Consider the following 21,008-nt stretch of genomic DNA (forward strand, 5'->3'; position numbering starts at 1 on the left):
TGTGCCAGTTAAAAGAACCAGCTCAACTACCTGGTTTTCATTTAAATTACATGTTCTCCTTTTAGCTACCTGTCCCAATAACTAATTTTCCCTCCTTTGAAGCTGTCTCTGCTCTTGTTTCTCATGTTTGAACAGACGGGCTTGCACATTCCCTGTAGGAAAGGGCATCAAGAAAGATCCTCCCTTTCTCCTCTCAACAGCTTGAGGCAGAGATCTTGTTTTTTCATATTTACTCACTGCAAAGCAGGTTGCAGCCACCCAGCCTGGCTGTGACAGTGTGTGCAGCAGGAGCAAATAGAGCCTGCCTTGGCAAAAAGGGGACAGGGCTTCATCTTGGCTTGTCCTGTGGACAGGGCATCCCTGGCAGCCCCCATGACCTGCATCTCCTGCTTTGTTTGAATTCTGCATTAACTCTGTGTGGTAAGAATATATCCTAATTACTCACTGCTAAAACTTGGTGTTTAATAGCTACTTAGAGGCAGAACTTGGATGGGAAGAAAGAGTTTATAGATAAAAGTTGGTCATTGCTTGTTAATTAAAGTCTGTCTTTTCTCAGGGATAATTAGTGCAGCATTGGCAAGAGAGAAACAAAAGTTCAGACAGGACACAGCTGAGCTGTAATCTGCTTATGTTAGAGCCTGAAATAGCAAAGGGTGTGTTTGACTTGAAGTGCTTGTCCAGGGATCTTTTACTCCTGTCCTTATGGGGGAAGGGATAGGAAGCTTTGAAGTGAAGGCACAACTCTAAAGCTGGAATTCCAAAGTATGAATGGATAACAGAAAGGTAACAGGTACCTTAGAGGTGTGTCTTGGATTCCAGGTGGTGGAAAGAACTACTGGATTATCAACATACCCTTTAATATGCTGGTTGGAAATCTCAGCTACTGGGACACATGCAAAAACAAACAAACAAAAAAGAGTGCTGAGATCTGAAGCAACAATTAATGAGATGTGTTTGGTTTTTCTACCCAAGAATGTAGCCCTGGGTTGTGTTTCCCTCTCTGTGTGTGTATGTGGAGTTCTGCCCTTAGAGCAGTGGCTCAGCTGGGGTACACAGGGTCACCTACACCAGGGCTGCTGTGCCCTCACTGTCCCCTGTCACATCCTGGGAGAGGGGGCTTTGTCTGCCCAAGGCTGGCTGAAGGATTTCAGTGTAGGCATGGGAGAGAGCTGGGATGCCAGACTGCAGATGGGAAGGTCTGTGTAATGCAGAAGGAATTCCAAGTATCTTTTTGGTTAATTCTGTTTTTGAGAGGACTGTTAATGTGGCTTGATGGGAACTTGCATGTTGAGTGCAGCTTAAGGCTTCTTGAGTATTTCTAAAAATGATTTTCTAAAGTCTTCCTTAAAATCTCTTTAAATTGACAATTATTGTACTTAAGACAACTCAAAAAAGCCCAGTCTTTTAACCTTTATTTATTTTCATGAAACTATTGATAATACCTTGGCAAATACTCTGACATCTAACCTATTTTACTCCTAATGAGAAAGAGCCCTGAGTCCATCTGATTCAATTAAATTCATCCATTCCTACTCAATAACTGAATTTTACTGAACTTAGTATAATACTGTACTGAAAATGCTTTATTTTTTATAACAATTGCTTTGATTTTATAAGGAAGGATGTGTTTCCATTGTATTTTCAAATGCTACAGCATTTCTGTGCAGAATGTGCTGGTGCTATTTCCAGGACAACTGGGAGGATTTGGGATGCCAAGTGTTGCTGCTGAAGTAGTGATGGTGCCATATAATTAAAAAGAAAACAACTAAAGCCAGCTTATCATAAACAAACTTCAGAAATGTTCATTGTATTTGGCACTTAGTGTCTATGAAACTGAATTTGGATAAATGTCTGAGGGGATTTTATATCCTCTGAAATGCTCCATTACCTGTTTTGCTTCTCTCACTTTCCTACAGATGCTTGTTTTCTGTAGCGGTTGCTCAGGTTAGAACAAAAATGGGAATTTGACAAGCGTGTAGGTGGCCTTTTTCTCTGATGCATATCAGCAGAGCTTCATTGTTTTCAAGATATTTATCCCTAAAACACTGAATGTTTTGAAGCTGTTAAAGTTGTCAGTGATCTGATCAGCTTGGATAGCTCGTGTTTAGATTGTACATTCATGACTGAGGATGTCAGTGCTGGAGTGTGTTTGAGTGGCAAAGAAATGCAGTAATGGGGATGAAGGTTTTGAAAGAAATTATCCCCTGATGAATTATTACCTGTCCAATTTCCCAAGAGGCTTAATGACTTCGCAGATTGAGATGCTGCTGTGAGAATAAATGCTGAGTATACAGGACAGTATACAATTTCTGTGGGTATTGGAGAAAACCTCAAGAGCCTCTGTTTGTCGATATAATGTCTTCAAATGAATTGTATTGCATGAAATTGTCTTGAAGGAGGCTTTGAATCTTGTGAATTCGGTTCAAGTTTGTCATTTAACTTCAATGGACCAAAAAGATTTCAGTGAAATTCACTGGAAAGACTTTAACCATTTTGTTACTTTCCTGGCTTTTTCTCATCAGTTTTACTCAGCAGTGGTGTTTAGTTGGATTGTTTAGATTAAATTAGCAAGCGGTATGGTTTTTTTATAGGTCTGTAGTGCGTTGTACACTTGAACTGAAGTTATATAATTAGACACTTCATTTTGCTTCCATTCTACATCTTTTAGCTAATTAGTTACTTGGGTTGCTTTATTTTGCATTATGTTGTTTTCATTTGATTAAGTACACTTCTCTAAGGGTACAGAATTAAGAACATACTAATTGCACAACAATTTTGGCATGTGTAGATTGCCTCAGTGTCACCTAAGGACAAAGATTTCTCTGCTTACATAGTTGGCTCTTTTCTTTTTGTGCCCCGTGGGCAGATGTGTCAGAGCAGACACTGTGCTCTCCAAAATCTCTTCCTTGCTCCTGCAGTCTAGTCAGAGCTTGTTGGCAGTGTCTAATGTAGCTACTTGCCCTTGGAAATGTCTTGATTTCAACTTTTAAATGTTCAGATCCACTAGTTTGGTGAAGTTTGGAGGGTTGGTGGTAGGATGGAAAGGTGATCTCAGAGCAGAGACCCAAAGGTGTTGCAAATCCAACACTCTGAGTTGTGCCTGGAGAAACCAGCAAGCTTCACCTGTCATGAGGTGGAAGGGCAGTTGTGATGCTCTTTGCTGGCTGGGAGTAAATTTTGATTGTGGGCATTGCTGGGACTGTAAAACATTTGAGCACAATATTTCTAGAAGCAAGTTTCCCCCAGGCACTGAGTGTTCCGGAATAAACATGACTTTATAATAAAGTGCTTGCTCTGTGCTTGTGAGCAGATCAAGACGTCCTTTTTTTTGCATTTTACTTTGAACATCAGTTATTGATGTGAGGCACCAAGTAGACTCTAACCTGTGCCAGCTAACAAGGGGAAGCCAACAGAAATGAGAAACATTACAATTAAACTTTTGTTGCTGCAGTGCTGACTGAAGCCTGAGTGTGTCCAAGCATGTGGTGTTCAGACAACATACATATTTCTCTCTGTGGATCTGCTTTTCAAAGGAAATACTTGCTCTTATGAAAACTGTGGCCATAGTCAAGTAAATATCTTTAGGTGTGCTCTGCCACAAGAAGAGGTGCAGGTGGTATTTCTTGTGAAAGTCTCTCTTTCTATCCCAGGTAGCTGTTTAAAACTTTAAATGTTTATATTAGGTCTCAGTTAATCAAACTCCTTGAATATACTTACACCTGTGTCAAGGTTGGTGTCCAGGTACTTGTGGGCAGCACTGCTGGATGTTGTGGTGGTCATTGAGTGTGGAGCTGGATGTTGCCCTAAGACAGAGTTATTAGAGTCAGTACCTCCAGGTCCATGTGCTGACACCAGGGCCAGTGCACAGGGACCTTCCCTTGGAATGGATCTTCTCTACCCATGAACTTGTCAGATATTGGTGTAATTAATTGGAATGAGAGTATCCTTTGGCTAAGGCTGTATTAGAACACTCCAATAAATTCCATCATTTTTGGCATACTAAAACTGGTAGCTGGCTTTGAGGTCTTCTACAGGAGCATTAGCCCCTTGTTGTCTCCAGTACAACCACAGTGATTTGGTGTTCTTGTAAAGAAAAAATATGTAAATAAGAGACTAGGGAAGATGTAAATAGTAAGCATGTTTTATTACTGAGGCTAGATTTGAATGCCTATTAAAAGAGTAAGTGGCACTTAAAAACCTTTAGAGAATTGTATTTTAGAAAGGTCCAGATGTCATGGCTGCAGTTTTGTGCTGTCAGAATTAGTGCTTTTATTTCTTGAAATGATTTTTTTTTTTTTTCCCAGTGGAACAGATGCCCTCATTCCAGAGGTGGCAGCCTTGGCTCTAACTCAACTGCTCCTTTGCATTTAGCTTTGGATGTTGCCTGTTCTCTTCATAGAAAGAGACAGAAAGCTACTGAAGTGTCAGAGTGCCTTAAAGGGATTGAATCCTGATTTAGTGGGCAATTGTAAAGATTTGTCTGCCTTTTATGAAATGTGAGCTACTGACTATTGAGAAGATGTTAGATGTGAATCATCAACTTTGATATTGTTTCATGGAGCCTACAGGTGGTCATGCAGGGAGGAGATGCTCAGCTGGTGATGCTGTGACTATCCTCAGTATCTGTTTTGTGTAATTTAGGTGACTTCATTAAAAGCTTGAGATTTCTGTACAGTTGCTGTTGCCCACAGAAGTCTAGTTCACAATGTGTTTGTTGGGCCCCTAACTTGTCTCATGGGGATGCCAGCTTAAGGGTGGGATGCTTGAAAAGCTGTCAAACCTTCTTTTACAACAACCTGTCCATTGCCATAACTTCTGATCCATTCCAGTGGGTGAACTGGCTCTGTAACAGGACAGCTGGTGAAGCTCCCCAGCATGAACTGGATCCATGCTGCTTATCCCAGCTCTCTTGGTGCCTGTGCTGCCTGCCACAACTGGGATCTGGCTCTGGAAGTGGGACAGGATGTTTGCTTTTGTGGAGTGCAGTTGTTGAGGAAATTAAACGAGGGGATCTCTGAAAGGGCAAGCTACCTACATCAGATTAGGCCATTAAGATGAGGGTTGTGGGCATAACTTAAAGCACCTTATCAGGAGACTTTGGGGAGGATGTGCTCCTGATAGCCAGCAGTGCTTGGAAAGCTGCATTGCATCTCGTCTCTTTGGGCTGTGGAGACTGCTAGGGTTGAGTACACAGAAAAGGGAAATCTTGGAGAAATCTGAAGGAGCTGGTCTATCCAAAGCTGTGATGCTGGAATCCTGGGGGGAATATGCAGGGGGAGGCCCTTCCTGGCCACCCCAAGGCGTTGCACACGCTCTCGCATGCCGGCAGCTGGCCTGGGCAGTGACAGATTGGGAGGAATGTGCAACATTTCAAGTGTCATAAAGCTGGATATCCTTTGCTCAGGATATTTCCTGTCCTCAGGAATTTATTTTTCAACAGTATTATTGCCAGAAAATCCGCAAAATGGAAGTGGGGGAGGGAAACTTGTACACTGCAGAAGATGAACTCCTAATTTTTCCACCTTGAGTGAAGAGATAAGCTTTGAATAACAGAAACATACACAGCTCTTATGTGGTGGTAAACCACCAGCATGCCCAGTTGCACTTGGAATATTCAGTGAATTCTATTTATTGCTGTCAACAATGTACAGCAATTAACCAATAGTTTCTTATAAAAAGGAGACTTTTGAACACTGTTGATGAAAATAGTATTTAATACCAAAGAGGGCTGAGCCTTGGGACAGGGGTAGCCAGAGCAAAGCTCTCCCAACTGACTTTTCCACCAGGCTCTGTTGCATGTTTTACCTTTGCATTGGTTAATGAATTCAAGCCTAAATCATAAAGCAGGATTTAATTGGTGATTTGTGATATGGTTGATCCCACAGTGAAAGTAAAGTGTGCTTAGCACTGCTGCCACGGCTCCCCCATTGACGGCGGGGCCCGACCAGCAGAGAAGTGCTTGTGGCTTCCTGCTAGGAAAATACCTTTGTGAGGCTGTTTGTATATGCTTCCTTCTGTAAACTTCAGATAGAATTCACTCGATCCCATGAATGTGGCTGCATGTTCTGGGGTAGCTGTTGTGAACAAAGACCTTCAGCTATTAAACACAATGAGAATTTATTGTTTACCGTCTATTTTCCTGTTTGTGTTTCTAGCAACGAGTATTTTCATAAAGGATTCATTTTCCTGTAAGTTTCTCAAACTTAGCAACGTGTATTTGGCAATTCAGTAAAATTTGTGGGAGGAAGGCAGTGTAATGAAGAGGTGAGGCATTAGTGAAGTACCCCGTTCCTATCTTCCCCGTGCTAATAAAAAGAGAAAAGAATTTGGTAGGTGTGTGGCATTCTTAAGGTTTATAGCTGGAATTTGGTTTTGGAACCATGAGGATTATGGTGTGTGTTAAATTTAACCCATTCTCCCTGCACCCCCAGCACCCAAGAGAAAGCTTAGAGAAAGAAAACTGAACTTATACCATGCTGAGATTGCACTTTTTGAGACCGGAGTAATGTGTTATAACAGAAATCCAAGTTGATGAGAACGTTTCAGTCGTGATGCAAAAATGATCTGGAATCCTTGGTATGTGCCAGTGGCAGGAGCTGTGCTCCCTGGAACGCCTGTAAGGCTCTGGCATGCGGGCGTGCTGGGAGTCAGGGCTCAAGGACACACTGTCAGCCCCCACGGGATTTGGTAGCAGGTTAAATCCAGGGAAAAAGAGAGGGAGAATTTGAGATTTTTCTCGGCCACTTCAGTGGTTCTTTGAACTTGCTTATTTCTGAACAGGGCTTAAAGCATTCCAAGGGTCTTAGGATAAATGGAGGTATTTGTACCCATTATGTAGATGAAGGTGTATATGTGTGTGTGTATGTGAGGTGATAGCAAACTGCTGTGATTAGATATGGGAAGAGCAGGACCCTGAATGAAGCCCACAGGAGATAAAAATGCCAAGGAAAGCTGCAAAAGCAGTTACCAGATTTGTTGCATTGATGGAGAGTGGCCTGACACCCTTGTACTGAGCAGAACCCACCTTGATTTGGTTTTGGTTCCACTGCAGTTTGGAACCAGCTGTGATTTCTGTGCACCTGTTCTGCATGCTCATATCTTCTTGCCACTGATTAGGTTTCTTGAAGTCATGCTTTTAAAAATCTTTGTGGCCTCTACCTTGTGTTTGACTATGTGCTCTACTGATTTTAACATAAGTGCCTAAAATAAAGACTTTATCCTTTGTCTGGCACAGCTATTTATATTTGGTATGGAAGCTCACTCGCTGTAGTTCTACATTACCAGTTTGCCAGTGACTGAGTAACTTGATGACAAATGTAGATCCCTGTTACAGTATCAGTTTCAGGTCTGACAGCTGGTGTATAGTATTTTACTGCACTACATTTCTTTTCCTATACTGATTCTTCCTAGAGGGAATGCTGACTTCTGAGAGTGAAATTCCAGTCTGTTAGCTGGTCTGAAAATCCTACTGGCTCACCAGCTAAGTATCTGTGATGTTAGATACCTCCACATTTCTGCATTTTTTTGAAATCAGCCTTCTGTTAATCTTCAGGAATTCTTAATCCTCAGTGATGTTTCAATATTAATGATGTAAGCAGAATGCAGCCAGGGATTGTACAACTGTTTTTTCTTTGTTTATTATTAGCCTAAGTACAGTGTCTACAGGTAGGAGGCTCAGCCCACAACTGTTTGTCATAAGAAGCAAATCACTAGTAACAGAGTGACTTTTCTTAATTTGATCAATTCAAGAAGTGTTCAAAAAAAAGCCTTAAAGACTAATGTACCTTGACATGTTCTTAATAATAAACATGTTACAATCTGCTCAATTTAGATGAATATGTGTAGCTCATCTGTTAGTTCAGGCCAAGTACTCTTTTGAGATTTCTATACCACTCTATCCACGAGAAGAGGCAAAGTCAGAGCCTCTCTTCAGCTTCAGATTTAAAGACAAAAGTTGCAACAAGTTGAGGTTCTGATGGAAATAATAAATCTTGTTCTGCACTTCCTTGAATAGAGAAGATGCTGAGGGTGAAGCAGCTGGTTGTTGTGCTGAATTTCACAGTACTAACTTCTGAGTATTTAAAAAAGGTGCCCAATGATGACTTTCTGCAGAGCTGTGGCACTGACTTAGATGTGTTGGGCTCTAGCAGGCTGTGTGAGCTGTAAGGTATCTCTGGCACCTGTGGAATGGTGAGGGGCAATCTGTGATTTAGATTATTTATAGCAGGGCTTCATGCAGCAACACCTGGGAACACAGAGCAACATTAGAGGAAAATCAAGCCGTTGAAGTTTCATCTGGGTTGATGGAAAAAATAGTCCAGATTCATGAAGGATGAGGGAATTTCCTTAGTGAACACAGGGAGGAGGATGAGGTGCTGAGCAGGTGTTTGGGTTTGTGGGTTTCTCTGTAGCATGCACCACTGCTCATGTTCTCACCAGCAGGTTAAACCTCCCCTGAACACCCAGGCTGTTTTTCTGTACCAACCTGGATGTATGATTAGGGACTAGAGAGAGAAATGGAGGAAGAATGTGTTCTCATGAGAGAGAAAGTGGGAGTGCATTTTTTTTTTTTAACATGGGTCTATTACTTTTGGGAATACTTATAAAAATTGCTGCATGGATATGTCATCTTCCTTCCCTGGCCCAAGAGTAATATGCCATGTAGGTAGAGAATAATATCAGTTTTACTTATTTTTCAAACCAGATATTGGCATGTTAAATGATGACCAAGTGTCTTCCCTTAGCAACTGGGGGACAAATGCAATCTGCTCGAATCTCTGGGACCTGTGAAGCCTTTAGCTGGGAGAACAACTGGTGTTAATGGGTAGGTGTTTGCCACTGATTAACTGTGTACTGTATTGTTAAGGTGGGTATCTGTGTGGGCTCTGTGCTGCCAAAATGTGACTGAACTGGGTCAGGATGTAAATATTAAAGAATTGAGATTGTGCCGTACTTTCGGTGATAACACCTGGGTGTTCCAGCTTATTCACACAAACTGAATATGCCTCGATAGAGCTCCCTGGGAGTAAAATGTTGTTGGGTCATGTGTCAGTTCTATCATTCAGGTAAAATTGAGCACAACTAAATTTGACTGGGAAAGCTTTTTTTTCCTTGCTCAAGTCCTGTGCTGATGTGGTCAGAACCCTGCAGGCAAACTCCTGCTTTTGCTGGTATTCTGATCTTTCTGCTCCACTGTCAAAGAAAAGCTGCTGTCAAGCCACATTGAATTTTTCAGATTTATTTATATGCAGATATGCTATATTTGACCTCCACTCAGTGTAACAGTCTTTGCTCCATCAGGATTTCTATGAATTTTTCTTGCAGTAGGCAAAGTGAGATGCATGTCCAGGAAAATGTGAAGGCTGTCAGGGCGTGTGGTGGTAAAATGTTTTATATTTATGAAAAATACTGTAGGAAAAAAACCTCCAGAGAATTAGCCTTTCTTGTAGTTTCATTGTTTTTTATCACTTGGCTTTCTTCCAGTTTTGAGTTATGAGATGGGTTTTCTTATATTTGAAGGACTTGTATATTTTGTTCTCACCTGTTTATTGAAATTCTGTGGGTGAACTGTGTATTTCTATCTTTTCCCCAGCCCCTCAAAACTGCTTGCTGTTAAGGTAATTTCCCCCCCTCCTATATACTAACCAAGCTCATTTCTTGAAATTCAGCATTACATATTTTAGGATACAAGGCTAATGTTTTTCTGTGCCTTTCTGAAATACTTTAATTTTTGAATTCTAGCTAGAAATATAAATAAAAAATTTATCAGAGACCATGGTAGGGGCTTTTTTAAATTGTCTTCCCAGAAAGCTGAAATCCTGTGAATGGTTATTGCTTAAGATTATCACAGTCAAAAAGATTTGTGTAATAAGACTCAAAGATAAGCTCTGCTTTATTAATGATGAATTTATTGCTGCTAGTCTGCTCTGAGCTTGTACAATGGATCTACTCCATGTTGTAAAGTGGCAAACAGGTTGTTTATGCCAGTCTGGGAAACAGATGAAGTTGGAATAGTTTGGTGTATCCATGGGACTGGAGGTGCTGTTACAGAGCCAGGGAGAGGGAAGGACAAACTCTGGTGTCTCACAGAGCAGTAATAAAAGTGCATCTGTCTTAATAAGTCACCAACTTTTTTTTCTTCATGACAAAACCCCACTGATGCTTATTAAGACCAACCTCTACGGAGAACAGCTCGGAACAGGCTGCCCAGGGAAGTGGTGGAGACACCAGCCCTGCAGGCACTGAAAAGATGTGTAAATATGGCATGTAAGGACATGGTTTAGTGGTAGAAATGGAACTGCTCACTTAGCAGTTGAACCCAGTGGTCTTAATGGTCTTTTACAACCTGAACAAATTTGATTTTTCCTTTCTGTGGATTTCTTATCTGTATGTTAATAGACTCTCGACTCCTGCACCTCTAAAGTTTGCTAAATGGTTAGAAAAATTAGTTTCTCTAAGTGTAACAAGGGCAAATGAAACTTCAGGTACATGTGACGTGAGGCTTGAAAGTTGGTTTGCTTTCTGCTGCTTGTCTATTTAAGTTTTTTTGCTTGACTGGAATTTTGTCATCTAAAGGATTTGGAAAGTTCACTTGAGCTTCAAGGGTTTAATTAGCTTCATTGGAGCTGAGTGTGCTTGTATCAATGGGGAAATATAAAGAAGCATGTCTGAACCCTTTTTGATTAAATAGAAACTTGGCATTAAAAAAAATTCAGTTTGCAGGAATTTACTTTCCTTTATTTAGCTCACCCTGGTTCTTATTATTGGCTCATAGATATATCTTGACTTTCTACAGCTTTCTTTGAAGCTTCTTAGTAATATTCCTCATACCTGAAAGCTGTAGTATCAAAGTCAATAGGTGAAATATTAGGAAAGTTTAATTAACGAAGACTTGTAACTTATTAATGAGTAACTCCTGTAACTGGTAGGGTTGGGGCTGCTGTCTTTTGACTTCACACAGGGTGGGAAGAGCATCTGTCCTGATGGCACCATGCCTTGAGCCTGCCTTTTAACCAACTCTTCTGGGTTTGGTGTAGTTTTAAGTTCTGTAGGTTCCCCAATTCATATGACAAGCTGTTCAGTCCTTAAATGTATTTATTATTATCAAAGACAATATACATTTTATATATACAAAGATGAATACAGTTTATGGAGAATAATTTTCATCTTTCCATTGCCTGAATGATTTGGCAGAGTATGGGAATGAGCTTAGATGGGTGAGGATTCAGAATGAAAGTGGATACAGACCACCTGAGTGCTGGGTGACCCCACTGGATTGTCCTTACTGTATAAACAGAACTTTGTTTCTCCTTCAGTCTGTGTTACAAACTGTGCCCCACTTCAGACAGGTAGCAAGCCCCAAAGGTTTTCCCTTTTAAACCATTTAATCAATAACCTGAGCTTTTTAGCTGCAGCAGGTGGCACATTCAGCACAGCATTTCCTGTCTAAATAGAGACCCTTCCCACCCTAAAGAGAGCAACCTGCCCAGTACTCTGCATTTAGGGATTTAGGGTTTTTTCATTCATTGATGGTTTATTATCATTGGAGATAAAAATCTGATATCTGGAATGGGAGAGGCTTCTTTCCTGTAAGGTCTTGGATACCAAAATTACTCCATCAAAAATGGAACCATGACTTGACTTTGTGTGCGTGGTTTCTTTTTTGCTGGTGAATTTCAGGTCTTTGTTTAATGTAAATTCTTGTGTATCTCCAGTTAGGAGAAGCCTTCATGGGTAGCATACTGTCCTCATTTTCATGAAGCCGTTCGAAAAGTAGATAAATCCTGAAAAATGTACTTAATGCTGTGTGAAAGTGAGGGATGGTGTAATAGAACTTTTTCTCCTGATGCTGAAAAGTTCTGGTGTGGTGGAGTTTGGGTGGTGGGTCTCAGGTTGGTTTCCTTGTTACTGATGTGCTTTGAGCACTTGGATTTTGTGATCAGGATGACAATGACGGGCTCAGCTTTCCTCCTCCATGAGAAGGCTCTGGGGCAGCCGTGCAGAGGTGCTGCCCCGTGTGAATGCTGCTCCTGACTCCCAGGGAGGAATGGGAGATCTCTGTGGAGCTCTTTCCCACAATAACACAATGAGCCACTTTGTCAGCCCGGAGTCAGGTTAGCAGGGAATGGCGACAGCAGCCGAGTTTGTGTTGCACAAAGGTGTGCTGAGACCTTGTTGGAAATGGGATTTGGTATGCAGGCTTTTCAAGAGCTGCAGATTGATATGGTAGATAGCCTTTTTTTTTTTTTTTCTCCTCTGCTTCGTAGTTTAATTAGGGGTTAAAAAAAAAAATCCCCACCCCATTGATTCCAGTAGATTCCCCATTGCACAGGAACTCCAGCAGAGATAACCAAGGTCTTTGTGGCATTATTGCAGAGAGATTATTATTTCAGAGAAGCAGAGTGGAAGGGGAGGGTATTTATCGACAAATGCTGTGCTCATCAACCATGATTAATACTTTGGCTATTAAATGGAGGAAGAAAGCAAATAGATGAAGCATAGCTGTGCCTTATCTGACTTTCACCTTTGTGCAAGAATGTCTCTTTGCATAGAGGTTCTGCCCGTGTCCCTGGGCACGTTCCTGGCTTGCAGCCCTGATCTGGGGGGAGTTCAGTACTTAATAAAAGTATTATGAGAGTGTAAAGATGTACTCCAGTGCAAATGTTTGCAGGATCAGGGCCCAATTTGTAGACAGGTGTAGGTCTGGACTGAAAGGAGTCTCTCTTCCTCACACAAATGGCTTCAGACAAATAGCAGGTGTTTAAACTTACTGAAGATCTTGCTAGAGCATGTGTATTTAACTTGCAAATAGCTTTTGTCAGAAGCAATGCAGAGTGCAGGGAACCTGAAAAGGGTGCTCATTTAGTTAGGAAGTGTGCAATTTGTCTCTGTTGTGTAGATGGCTCTCTGCACTTAGGGGACCAGTTTTTGTGCGGGGTGTCCCAAATTGGGTGTCCCAATTTGTGGAGAGAGGGCTGTTGGGCTGCTGTCATCCTCCTTTCCTTGCCCTGGCAATGGGGCACCACAGCTGGAAGAGCTCTCCTGCTGACCTGTGGAGAGGCAGATGTCATCAGAGAATCACAGGAGTGGTTTGGGTTGGAAGGAATCTTCAAGCTTCTCATTCCACCCCTTGCCATGGGCAGGGATGCGTTCCACCATCCCAGGTTGTTCCAAACTCTGTCCAGCCTGGCCTTGGACATTTCCAGGGATTGGGCAGCCACAGCTTCTCTGGACAACCTGTGCCAGGGCCTCACCACCCTCACAGGGAAGAATTTCTTCTTAACTATATAATCTAGGTCTACTCCTGACTTCTGATCTTCTACAAAAGCACCGAGATGCTGAGTGCAGTTGGGAGAGTGTGTTGTACAGCTGGCAATTAAACAGCACCCAGAACTCTCTTAACTCAAATGTCTCTGAGGGTGGACAAGCAGCAACAAATTAGTTTGAAATGTTAATTGCTGCTTGTATTTTTGGAAGTGCATAAAATAATTTCCCTTGAAAAGAGAAAAAAGTTTGAAGTAGTTACTATTTTAAAGCCAAGTTGTGCCAAAAACAACACCACCAAAAATATTGGGAAAAAACTAATTGGCTACTATTGTGCAAGAAGAGTTAAATTCAGCCTATGGCTGCTTAGAAAAATTAGTGTGAAATAGTGTGAGAATTGTGTGCTTGAGAACTTCTCTTTTTTTGCAGCTACATCCCTCATGAGTCCCTTTATTCCTTGTGATTAATACAGAGGAAGGTGAGGAAAGAAAGGTGTGAGAACAAAGAAGGAAAGGAATATAAATAGCAAAAATTACTAACTTAATTTTCAGATTGAAGAAGCAGCACAGAAAAACCCACATGGTGAGAGTGAGTTGTATACAAGTTGTCTGCAGCTTGCTCTTCTGCCAGCGGTGCAGGGTGGTGTGTTTGCATGTTTTGGAATTGATTTTTGAGCAGCAGATGAATTTGCTGCTCTAATATTATTTGCAGAAGTGAGAATGCTGTGGAACCATTGGATTAGCTTGTATGCCTGTGGCTTTCTGCTCAGCCATATCTAATATAAGCCTAATAAAAATTTTGAAGGTCTGTTTCACCCGTGGTGTATTTTATTCCCTTAAATCTAGTTACACTAGGTTTGCACATGAATGTGATGGCCTTCAGGCACTGCACACCCCAGGCGTGGGTGGTGGTGGTGGGAGGAGGCAAGCTTGCTTTTCCTACACGAGTTTTGACAAAGTTTCTCCCTGGAAAACCAAGGGGAAAAACCCCTAGCGGGGTGAGGTTTTCCTTTGGTAAAAGACTCCTTTGTGTGCCAGGTTGCTTTATTCCAGTTATTTCATCAGAGCTGTTATCTGTTGATTAGTTGTACTTGCCTTGTGAAATAAGACACTCCTGCATGATGCAGTTTGACCTGATATCCATATTCCTGATGCTCATTTCTGGTACATGTTTGAAGTTACTTGGTTATTCCATTTCTTCCTAAGGTTAAGCTAGGAACCAATTTTTAATAGTTTTTCTATTCCTGAATGACAAACATTTCCTGTGAGGGGTGTGCAGCTGGTTACAGCGCAGATTTGCTCTTCTTTAAGATAGTGGAGTTTCAAGCCTGGAAAATTTGAGGTCAAATTTTAGGTCCAAATAAATGCAAACTACTGAAAATCTTCATCTCATTACCCTCTGGATTGCTGCCTTGGGAATCTAACCAGTGTGGGGAAAAAACAATGTTAACTTTCCTTGATCCTGTGTGGAATTGAACAGTGCTGATAATTCCATCTTCAGAGATGGAATGTACCATGCACATTGAAATGTGTTGTTGTTTAAAGTAAACTAGAGGGGAATAAACCCACTGATTGATGACAGTGGTTAAGTTTTGAGAGGATGTTTATGCTTTTCAGCTTGCTGGAGATAGGATCCAGCTACCGTGGCCTTTTCTGTGAAATGGCACAGAGAGCAAGCAGCAGGCATTTCACTGCCTCTTCAAAAAATACCAGTGGATTGTATGTGCGTATTCCCTCTAATCTGTTTTCTTTTGTCATAACAGATTTTTAGAATTGCATGTATTTCTTCAAAATTGTTATGGAGAAGCCCAGCTGTTTGGATGCTTCCAGATTAATCTACCGTGTTTGTAATTAAACAGGGAAAGAATGTGTTCAGGTTTCAGTGGCGCTGCAGACGGATGTGATTTAACTAAACTAATGAAGGCACATCAGACAAGACAAATTCCAGACTGTTTGTGCCTTGACCAACCATCTGTGCACATACCTCCAGGTACTGCTCATGTCTCAAGAGGCTTTTCTACATGAACAATTATTACCACTCCTCTTTGAATTGGAGTGGCAAGCCATGGCAGGAGTCTCTTGAAAGCAGCTATATTTACCACTCTGCTTTTCAGTGAAAAATATAATTGTGTTATGTATGTTTTAATTAATCCTGAATTTCACCGTGTGCTGTACAAAATACAGTAGGCAAATGGGGCAGTGTGTGAGTTCTCTCATCTCTTGCACATGAATTCCAGCATCAGCAGGAATGTGCAGAAGGAGCACCTCTCATTCAGAGCCTTGCCTAGTGGATTGTAGATCCATATTAAATTCTTAGTGTCTCAGAATATGTGTCTACAAATAAGGCTGTGTATACATATTCTCCTTGTACATTCTAGCAATTTTTTACCTAGTTATTTTTCTTTATTACTTGAAAGGTTATTCAAAATTACTCTAGGCAACCAGCCATTTCTTCTACTATATAATAACCAGCAGTAACATGATTTGACATGCCAGACTTTGATAGGATTCTTCAATTGCACATATCATGTCCTGGAAAATAACAAATAATTTCAGGCCTATTTCTCTTTATGGAAGAAGAATAAGATATGCTGCAGGTGATGGCTTCTCTGAATACTGAATGATTTTTTTTTTTAAATTCTCATTATGTTTTACTGTATATCTTTTCCAAAGTGATTTTTTGTCTAGAAATATTTGAGTCTTCCCTGTTTTCAGGGCATGTGTTTCTAAAGATGTGTTTGACCTCTCAGTGTGCCAGGTGGGACTCCCTCTGACATGAACCTATGATTCCATACATATTTTTTAACCATGGCAAGGCTCTTTTAAGCAATTCCTCCTTCCTCTTGTCCTGGTTATAACAACAGAAGTGTTAAAGGGTTGGTGCAGTGGATGGGGAACCCTCCTGTGTTCACATCAGCTGTGCAGGCCTTGCTGGAGGTTTTGGGCTGGCCGTGCTGTCAGGATGTGGTTTGGAGGATGCAGATCAGATATCACAAATCCTTTTCCTTTTGGGTCAGAGAACTGCCAATTTCTGGGCATCCTCACTGCAGAACCTGGTCTGCCATAGAAAATGTCTGGCTGGGGGAGGAACAGTTGCCTTGTGACAACTGCCCTGCTGACCAGCAATCAACAGACTTTGGCTTTTGATAACACCAGAACTGGCCTGGCACATGGCTGTAAAGTACTAAGGAAGTTCCTGCTGAGTTGGATTATTTCTCTGACCAGTGCAACAGCCTCTGTGCAAGAGGAGCTCACCCAGCCCCTACAGTGTTTTGTTTTTTTTTTTTAATGAAAGCTAGAATTGAAGGCAGGGTATCTTCTTACTCTTTTTGCAGTGTGTTCTCTTCTATTCAGGCAGAATACCCCTAAATATGCACTTCAGGAATAAAATGTGTGTTTAGCACTGAATTTTAGTTGTATATTAAATAAACCTGGGTACGTGGCTCTCCTTAGTATTGAAAACTCTCTGTCCTTGCCGTAGTACAACTTGTGTAATTCCAGATGATTGTGATAAAAAAGCAGAACACTTTGTTCAGGAGCTTTTAATGGTCTGCTGCAGGGAAATAAAAATCAAGTCTTTGCAGAGAGCAGTCACAGGACTCAATATTCGCAGCTCTCTTGCTTCTGCCAGGTTCTCTGCATTCGTCTGCCGTAGCTGAAAGAGGTTCTTTGGCTTTGTAGAATACCAAAGGTAGGAAGAAAATCACAGAAAGAAAAATGTTCTTGGCTTCCAGCCCTATAAATAAGCATGGGTGAAACCTTCTAGGAAAAGCAGAATTGGGTATCTTGATGTGGTTCACACTGCTTTTGGGATTTCAGGAAAACTGACGTAACCTGTTGGGTCATGTTGTTTGGCCATACATGGACGTTGGGTTTTAGATAGTTACACTTCATTCTTCTGTGTGTTTTAATTTTCTCTCTAGTGCCATGTGCAACTAATTTATGTATTACTAATTCACATATTGAATTAATTTAAGGAAATGGAGTCATCTCAGGGATCAGTAGAAGGCTGCAGTACTGAATTGAATATCAAGTTTGCAACAGTAACTTGCAGACATCAAAAGATTTGGAAGTTTTGTTTGGGGACAGAGACATCAGACTTGGATGGTTGTTTCTTCCTTGCTCTACAGCAAAGTGGAAAGCTGTGATTTCCATATTCTTGGAGGAAGCTAGACAGGGAGATGCAGCCTCTCACTCCCTGTTGGCGTTGTTGTGACCTGTCCCAGCCAAACCTAGGGAATGTAGACGCACAGGAAATATCTTTTTAAAATTTAAATATAGTCAGCTTTCTAGACAAAACCCCAAATTTGAGTTAGTACCTGAAAAAAAGGGCTGTGGGTTAGTATTTGGCAGTTCATATTTTAGCTAAGGAAGAATTCTCATATCCTGGAATGTGACCTGGCTCTTTGAGCAGTGTCTGGTGTTTTCTTCTATCAATGTTCCCGATTTGCAGGGAAAAAAACCCAACTGTATTCAGACCTCACTTTCTTTGTATTAATCAGCTTTGCATCCCCTGAGGGAGGAGGAGCAGTGGGCTTTAGGAGGGGTGTGAAAGCACAGCTAATAAATCTGATTTAAGTAGGATGGGTGAACAAATAAGCTCAAGAAGTGTGTGAGGCCCTTGTTTCCAAAGGGTTTGGCTTTGCAGTGAAGTCTGCCAGTCTCATGGTAGATGTCTTCACTCTGCCTGGAGTACATCTTTGTGAAATTCTGCCAAAACCTCCTGCCAGTGGCTGTGGCTTGTAGCCAGTACTGCTGCTGGTATCATCTCTGGTGGGGTCGTACCAGACCTGACAAATAGAGGAAGCCCTTTTTATTTATGTTTTCTGATTTTTTTGTTTTCTCCTTTCAAGTGAGGCAAGTGTAGACACGGCTGCAGTGACAAACCATTAATAAAGCAAAAGGAATGTAGCTGCAACACTTTAAATAATGACACGTAGCAAATAAATGTCAACATATCCGTTGTTGTGCCTGGAATGGAAATATTACTTGGAAAATATGTTGCTTCAAGCTACAGTATGGTTTTTTTTCCTCAAGAAAATAGTATCAGTGTGATGTTTAAACTGTTAAAGCTTGGCTTTTGGATTCAGACTAAATGAACGTGTCATTTTTTGGGGGATTGGGGTTTTGTTTTATATGGGTTTAAAATGGTTTCTATGAACGGTTTGTTCTTTACAAATGAACTTTAAATGTGCATATATACATTTGCACACATGACAACTATAGATGCATAAATAACTGCATGTATAGCCAGAATAGTTGGAGGTACAGCTGGCTATTACCAAATCAGTCTGTTTCCTGAAAGCTGTTCATTCCTGTGCTCTCTGGTGTTCATTATTGGGCACTTTCAGTCCTTTTCTTAATCCCAAGCAGTTAAGAAATGGATCAAAACTTCACACATTCTGTTCTTCCTTGGTAAACAAACAGAACCCCCAAAAAGTGAAGTCATACTGCCCTACTCCTCCTCCTCCTCCACCCCCAAATCCCAACACCTGTGGACATTTTTGTTGGACTCGGATGTTTCTCAAAATTAAAACCTGAAACTGTGCAGTAATGAGAATGTAACATCCAAACAAGAACTGTGTCTCAGGCTTCTGGAGAACTTCTGTCCTGTAATTGAGTCTTGGATAAAAGAAGGGATTTAATTTAAAGGTGGATGAAAATACATTGCCTCTGTTTATGTCTTGGTGAAGTGATGATTAGAAAAGTGGTGTTTTCTCACAGATGAGAACAGTGGAAAGATCTGTGAGAGCTGTGCTAAATTTGGGACTGAGTTCAATTAAAATGCTGGTCTTGAGCTGTGTGGCTGGAGGTCACATTGCCAGGTTTGCACACCTTCTGGAAAACAAATGCACTTTCAATCTTCTGGTTCTGCTTAGATGTGAAAGGGCCCATTTGATGACAGTGAAAAGACAGGACACATGATTCAGTCTGTGTGGGCACTGCCATCACTTCTAAATCACACAAGTGCTTTTCCTCAGGAGCTGGAGGAGCAGCTCTTGGTCAAGCTGATGTTTCTGATCATGAGGCTGTGCAGGTGATGGGATTGCAGTGAGCTCTGGAAGAGGTTGATGAAAATGAAGACAGTGTATTTCAACTAAACTAATAAGTTAATTGCTTAACTAAAAAAAAAAAAAAAATGAAGTCCAACAGTATTTGGGGCCAAGGAGATATGCAGCATCCTGCATCCATGGAATGGGATGCTCCAACCCTGGTGAGACTAGCTCAGTCCTTCATCCCCTCTGAAGCAGCTGAGTTCATCTCCTGGTTTATGGCTCTCTAGTTATGTCCCAGGATCTTTGCCAAAAATTCCCCTTCCTGTACTCTGGAGTACTCTGATCATCTTGTGCCAGCTGATCACCTATGCTGCCACCTAAGTCACAGCATATGTTTCTTCTAACTAGAGTTTGGGATGTATTTGAAATGATTCAGGATGACATTGGGATTCTCTGGCAGGAGGTGTACTAAGGAGGCTGCTCACCACTGGGCATGTGAAGTTGCTTTGCTCAGGAGTTGTTTTGCAGAAGTCTAGATAACTTATGTGATGAGATCATCCATGTTATTCACTAGAGCTGTGTTATTGCCCCATAAACCAGCATGATGATACCCTTAACACTGAATTAAGACTTTTTACAGGGCAGCTTCTCATGGTTTTACTGATGCTCACGAATCACATCAGTTAGCTGTGAAAGGGGGGAAGGGTGTGCTGGAAGTCATGTGTGATTTTTCACAAATCCTTATGTGATGTCATCATTTTCTCTTGCCCTTCCTAGAACAGGGTGTTCAGAACATTGAGGATGTGCTGTCCCTCCTGCTCCAGCAGAAGCCTTTATCCTTTTGGGTTGTGATTAAGTGGCAGTCAGGTGTCTGGTCTTTGTTTTGTGGTGGCAGTTCACACTGTTTACAGGGCCCTAGAAAGAAAATAAAGGTGCTTGGCTTTGAAGTGTGGCTGTTGAGTAAAATTGCTGTAACGTCATAACCTGTGTGGGTAATTCCAAGAGCTGTGGCAGCAAGCAGGATGGTGATTTTAGGGCAAAACTCCAAGTGTCTCAGAACCTGCCTATTCCAGCAGTGAAGGCTGAGGTTTATAATTGTGGGAAATAGTGGAAATCTGGCTAGTTGATTTTTGGAATTCTTGCATGGAAACTTGACTTTCCATTCTCTTGATCTAACAGTTAAAACCTCCATCCAGAGCCTTGAGCTCCCGTACTCCTCCTGTTACAAAACCAGGGTTCCTGCTGAAGTTCCTGAATGGCAGAACGACCTTCTGAAGCGCAGCAGGGTTTCTGCAGGGTCTCTAACTGCTGCTTTCTCTTGCAGGAAGTCCGTTGAGGAAAATTCTCCATGAATGTACGTCACAATGATGATGACCGACCAAATCCCGCTGGAGCTGCCGCCGTTGCTGAACGGGGAGGTGGCCATGATGCCCCACATCGTGAATGGCGATGGATCCCAGCAGGTCAGAAACTGCCTGCCTTAAATCATCTTATTTCTGGGTCAACAAGACATTTTCAAGATGGGGGAGATGATTTTCTGTAGCACTAGCGAGTGTTTCCTGGGATATAGAAATCTTCCTTTCCTCTGAAAAGACTTTAAAAACAATGATTAAAGTCTGTCGTTAAATCGAATGTGTTTGTTTGCATGTGTGTTCGTTGAAGTAAAAATAGTGGAATTGAAACAGTGGCTATAAATGCTGCATATTTGAGGGCTTTGCAGGAAGTTAGTCTTATGATTTACTTGTGCTCA

At 41.5% G+C, this 21,008-nt stretch overlaps 1 protein-coding gene across 1 annotated transcript in view; it reads left to right on the plus strand.

Moving 5' to 3' along the window:
• The window catches only part of FNDC3B (fibronectin type III domain containing 3B), a 184,664-nt gene that overhangs the window by 16,249 nt on the left and 147,407 nt on the right, over window positions 1–21,008 (plus strand). The window contains exon 2 of the mRNA XM_009089025.4: window positions 20,583–20,721. Within this exon, the coding sequence (XP_009087273.1) occupies window positions 20,611–20,721 (111 nt within the window). The 5' untranslated portion in view covers window positions 20,583–20,610. The remainder of the gene's footprint in view (window positions 1–20,582; window positions 20,722–21,008) is intronic.

Source organism: Serinus canaria, chromosome 9 (assembly GCF_022539315.1).
Source record: "Serinus canaria isolate serCan28SL12 chromosome 9, serCan2020, whole genome shotgun sequence".
Taxonomy (NCBI): Eukaryota; Metazoa; Chordata; class Aves; order Passeriformes; family Fringillidae; genus Serinus; species Serinus canaria.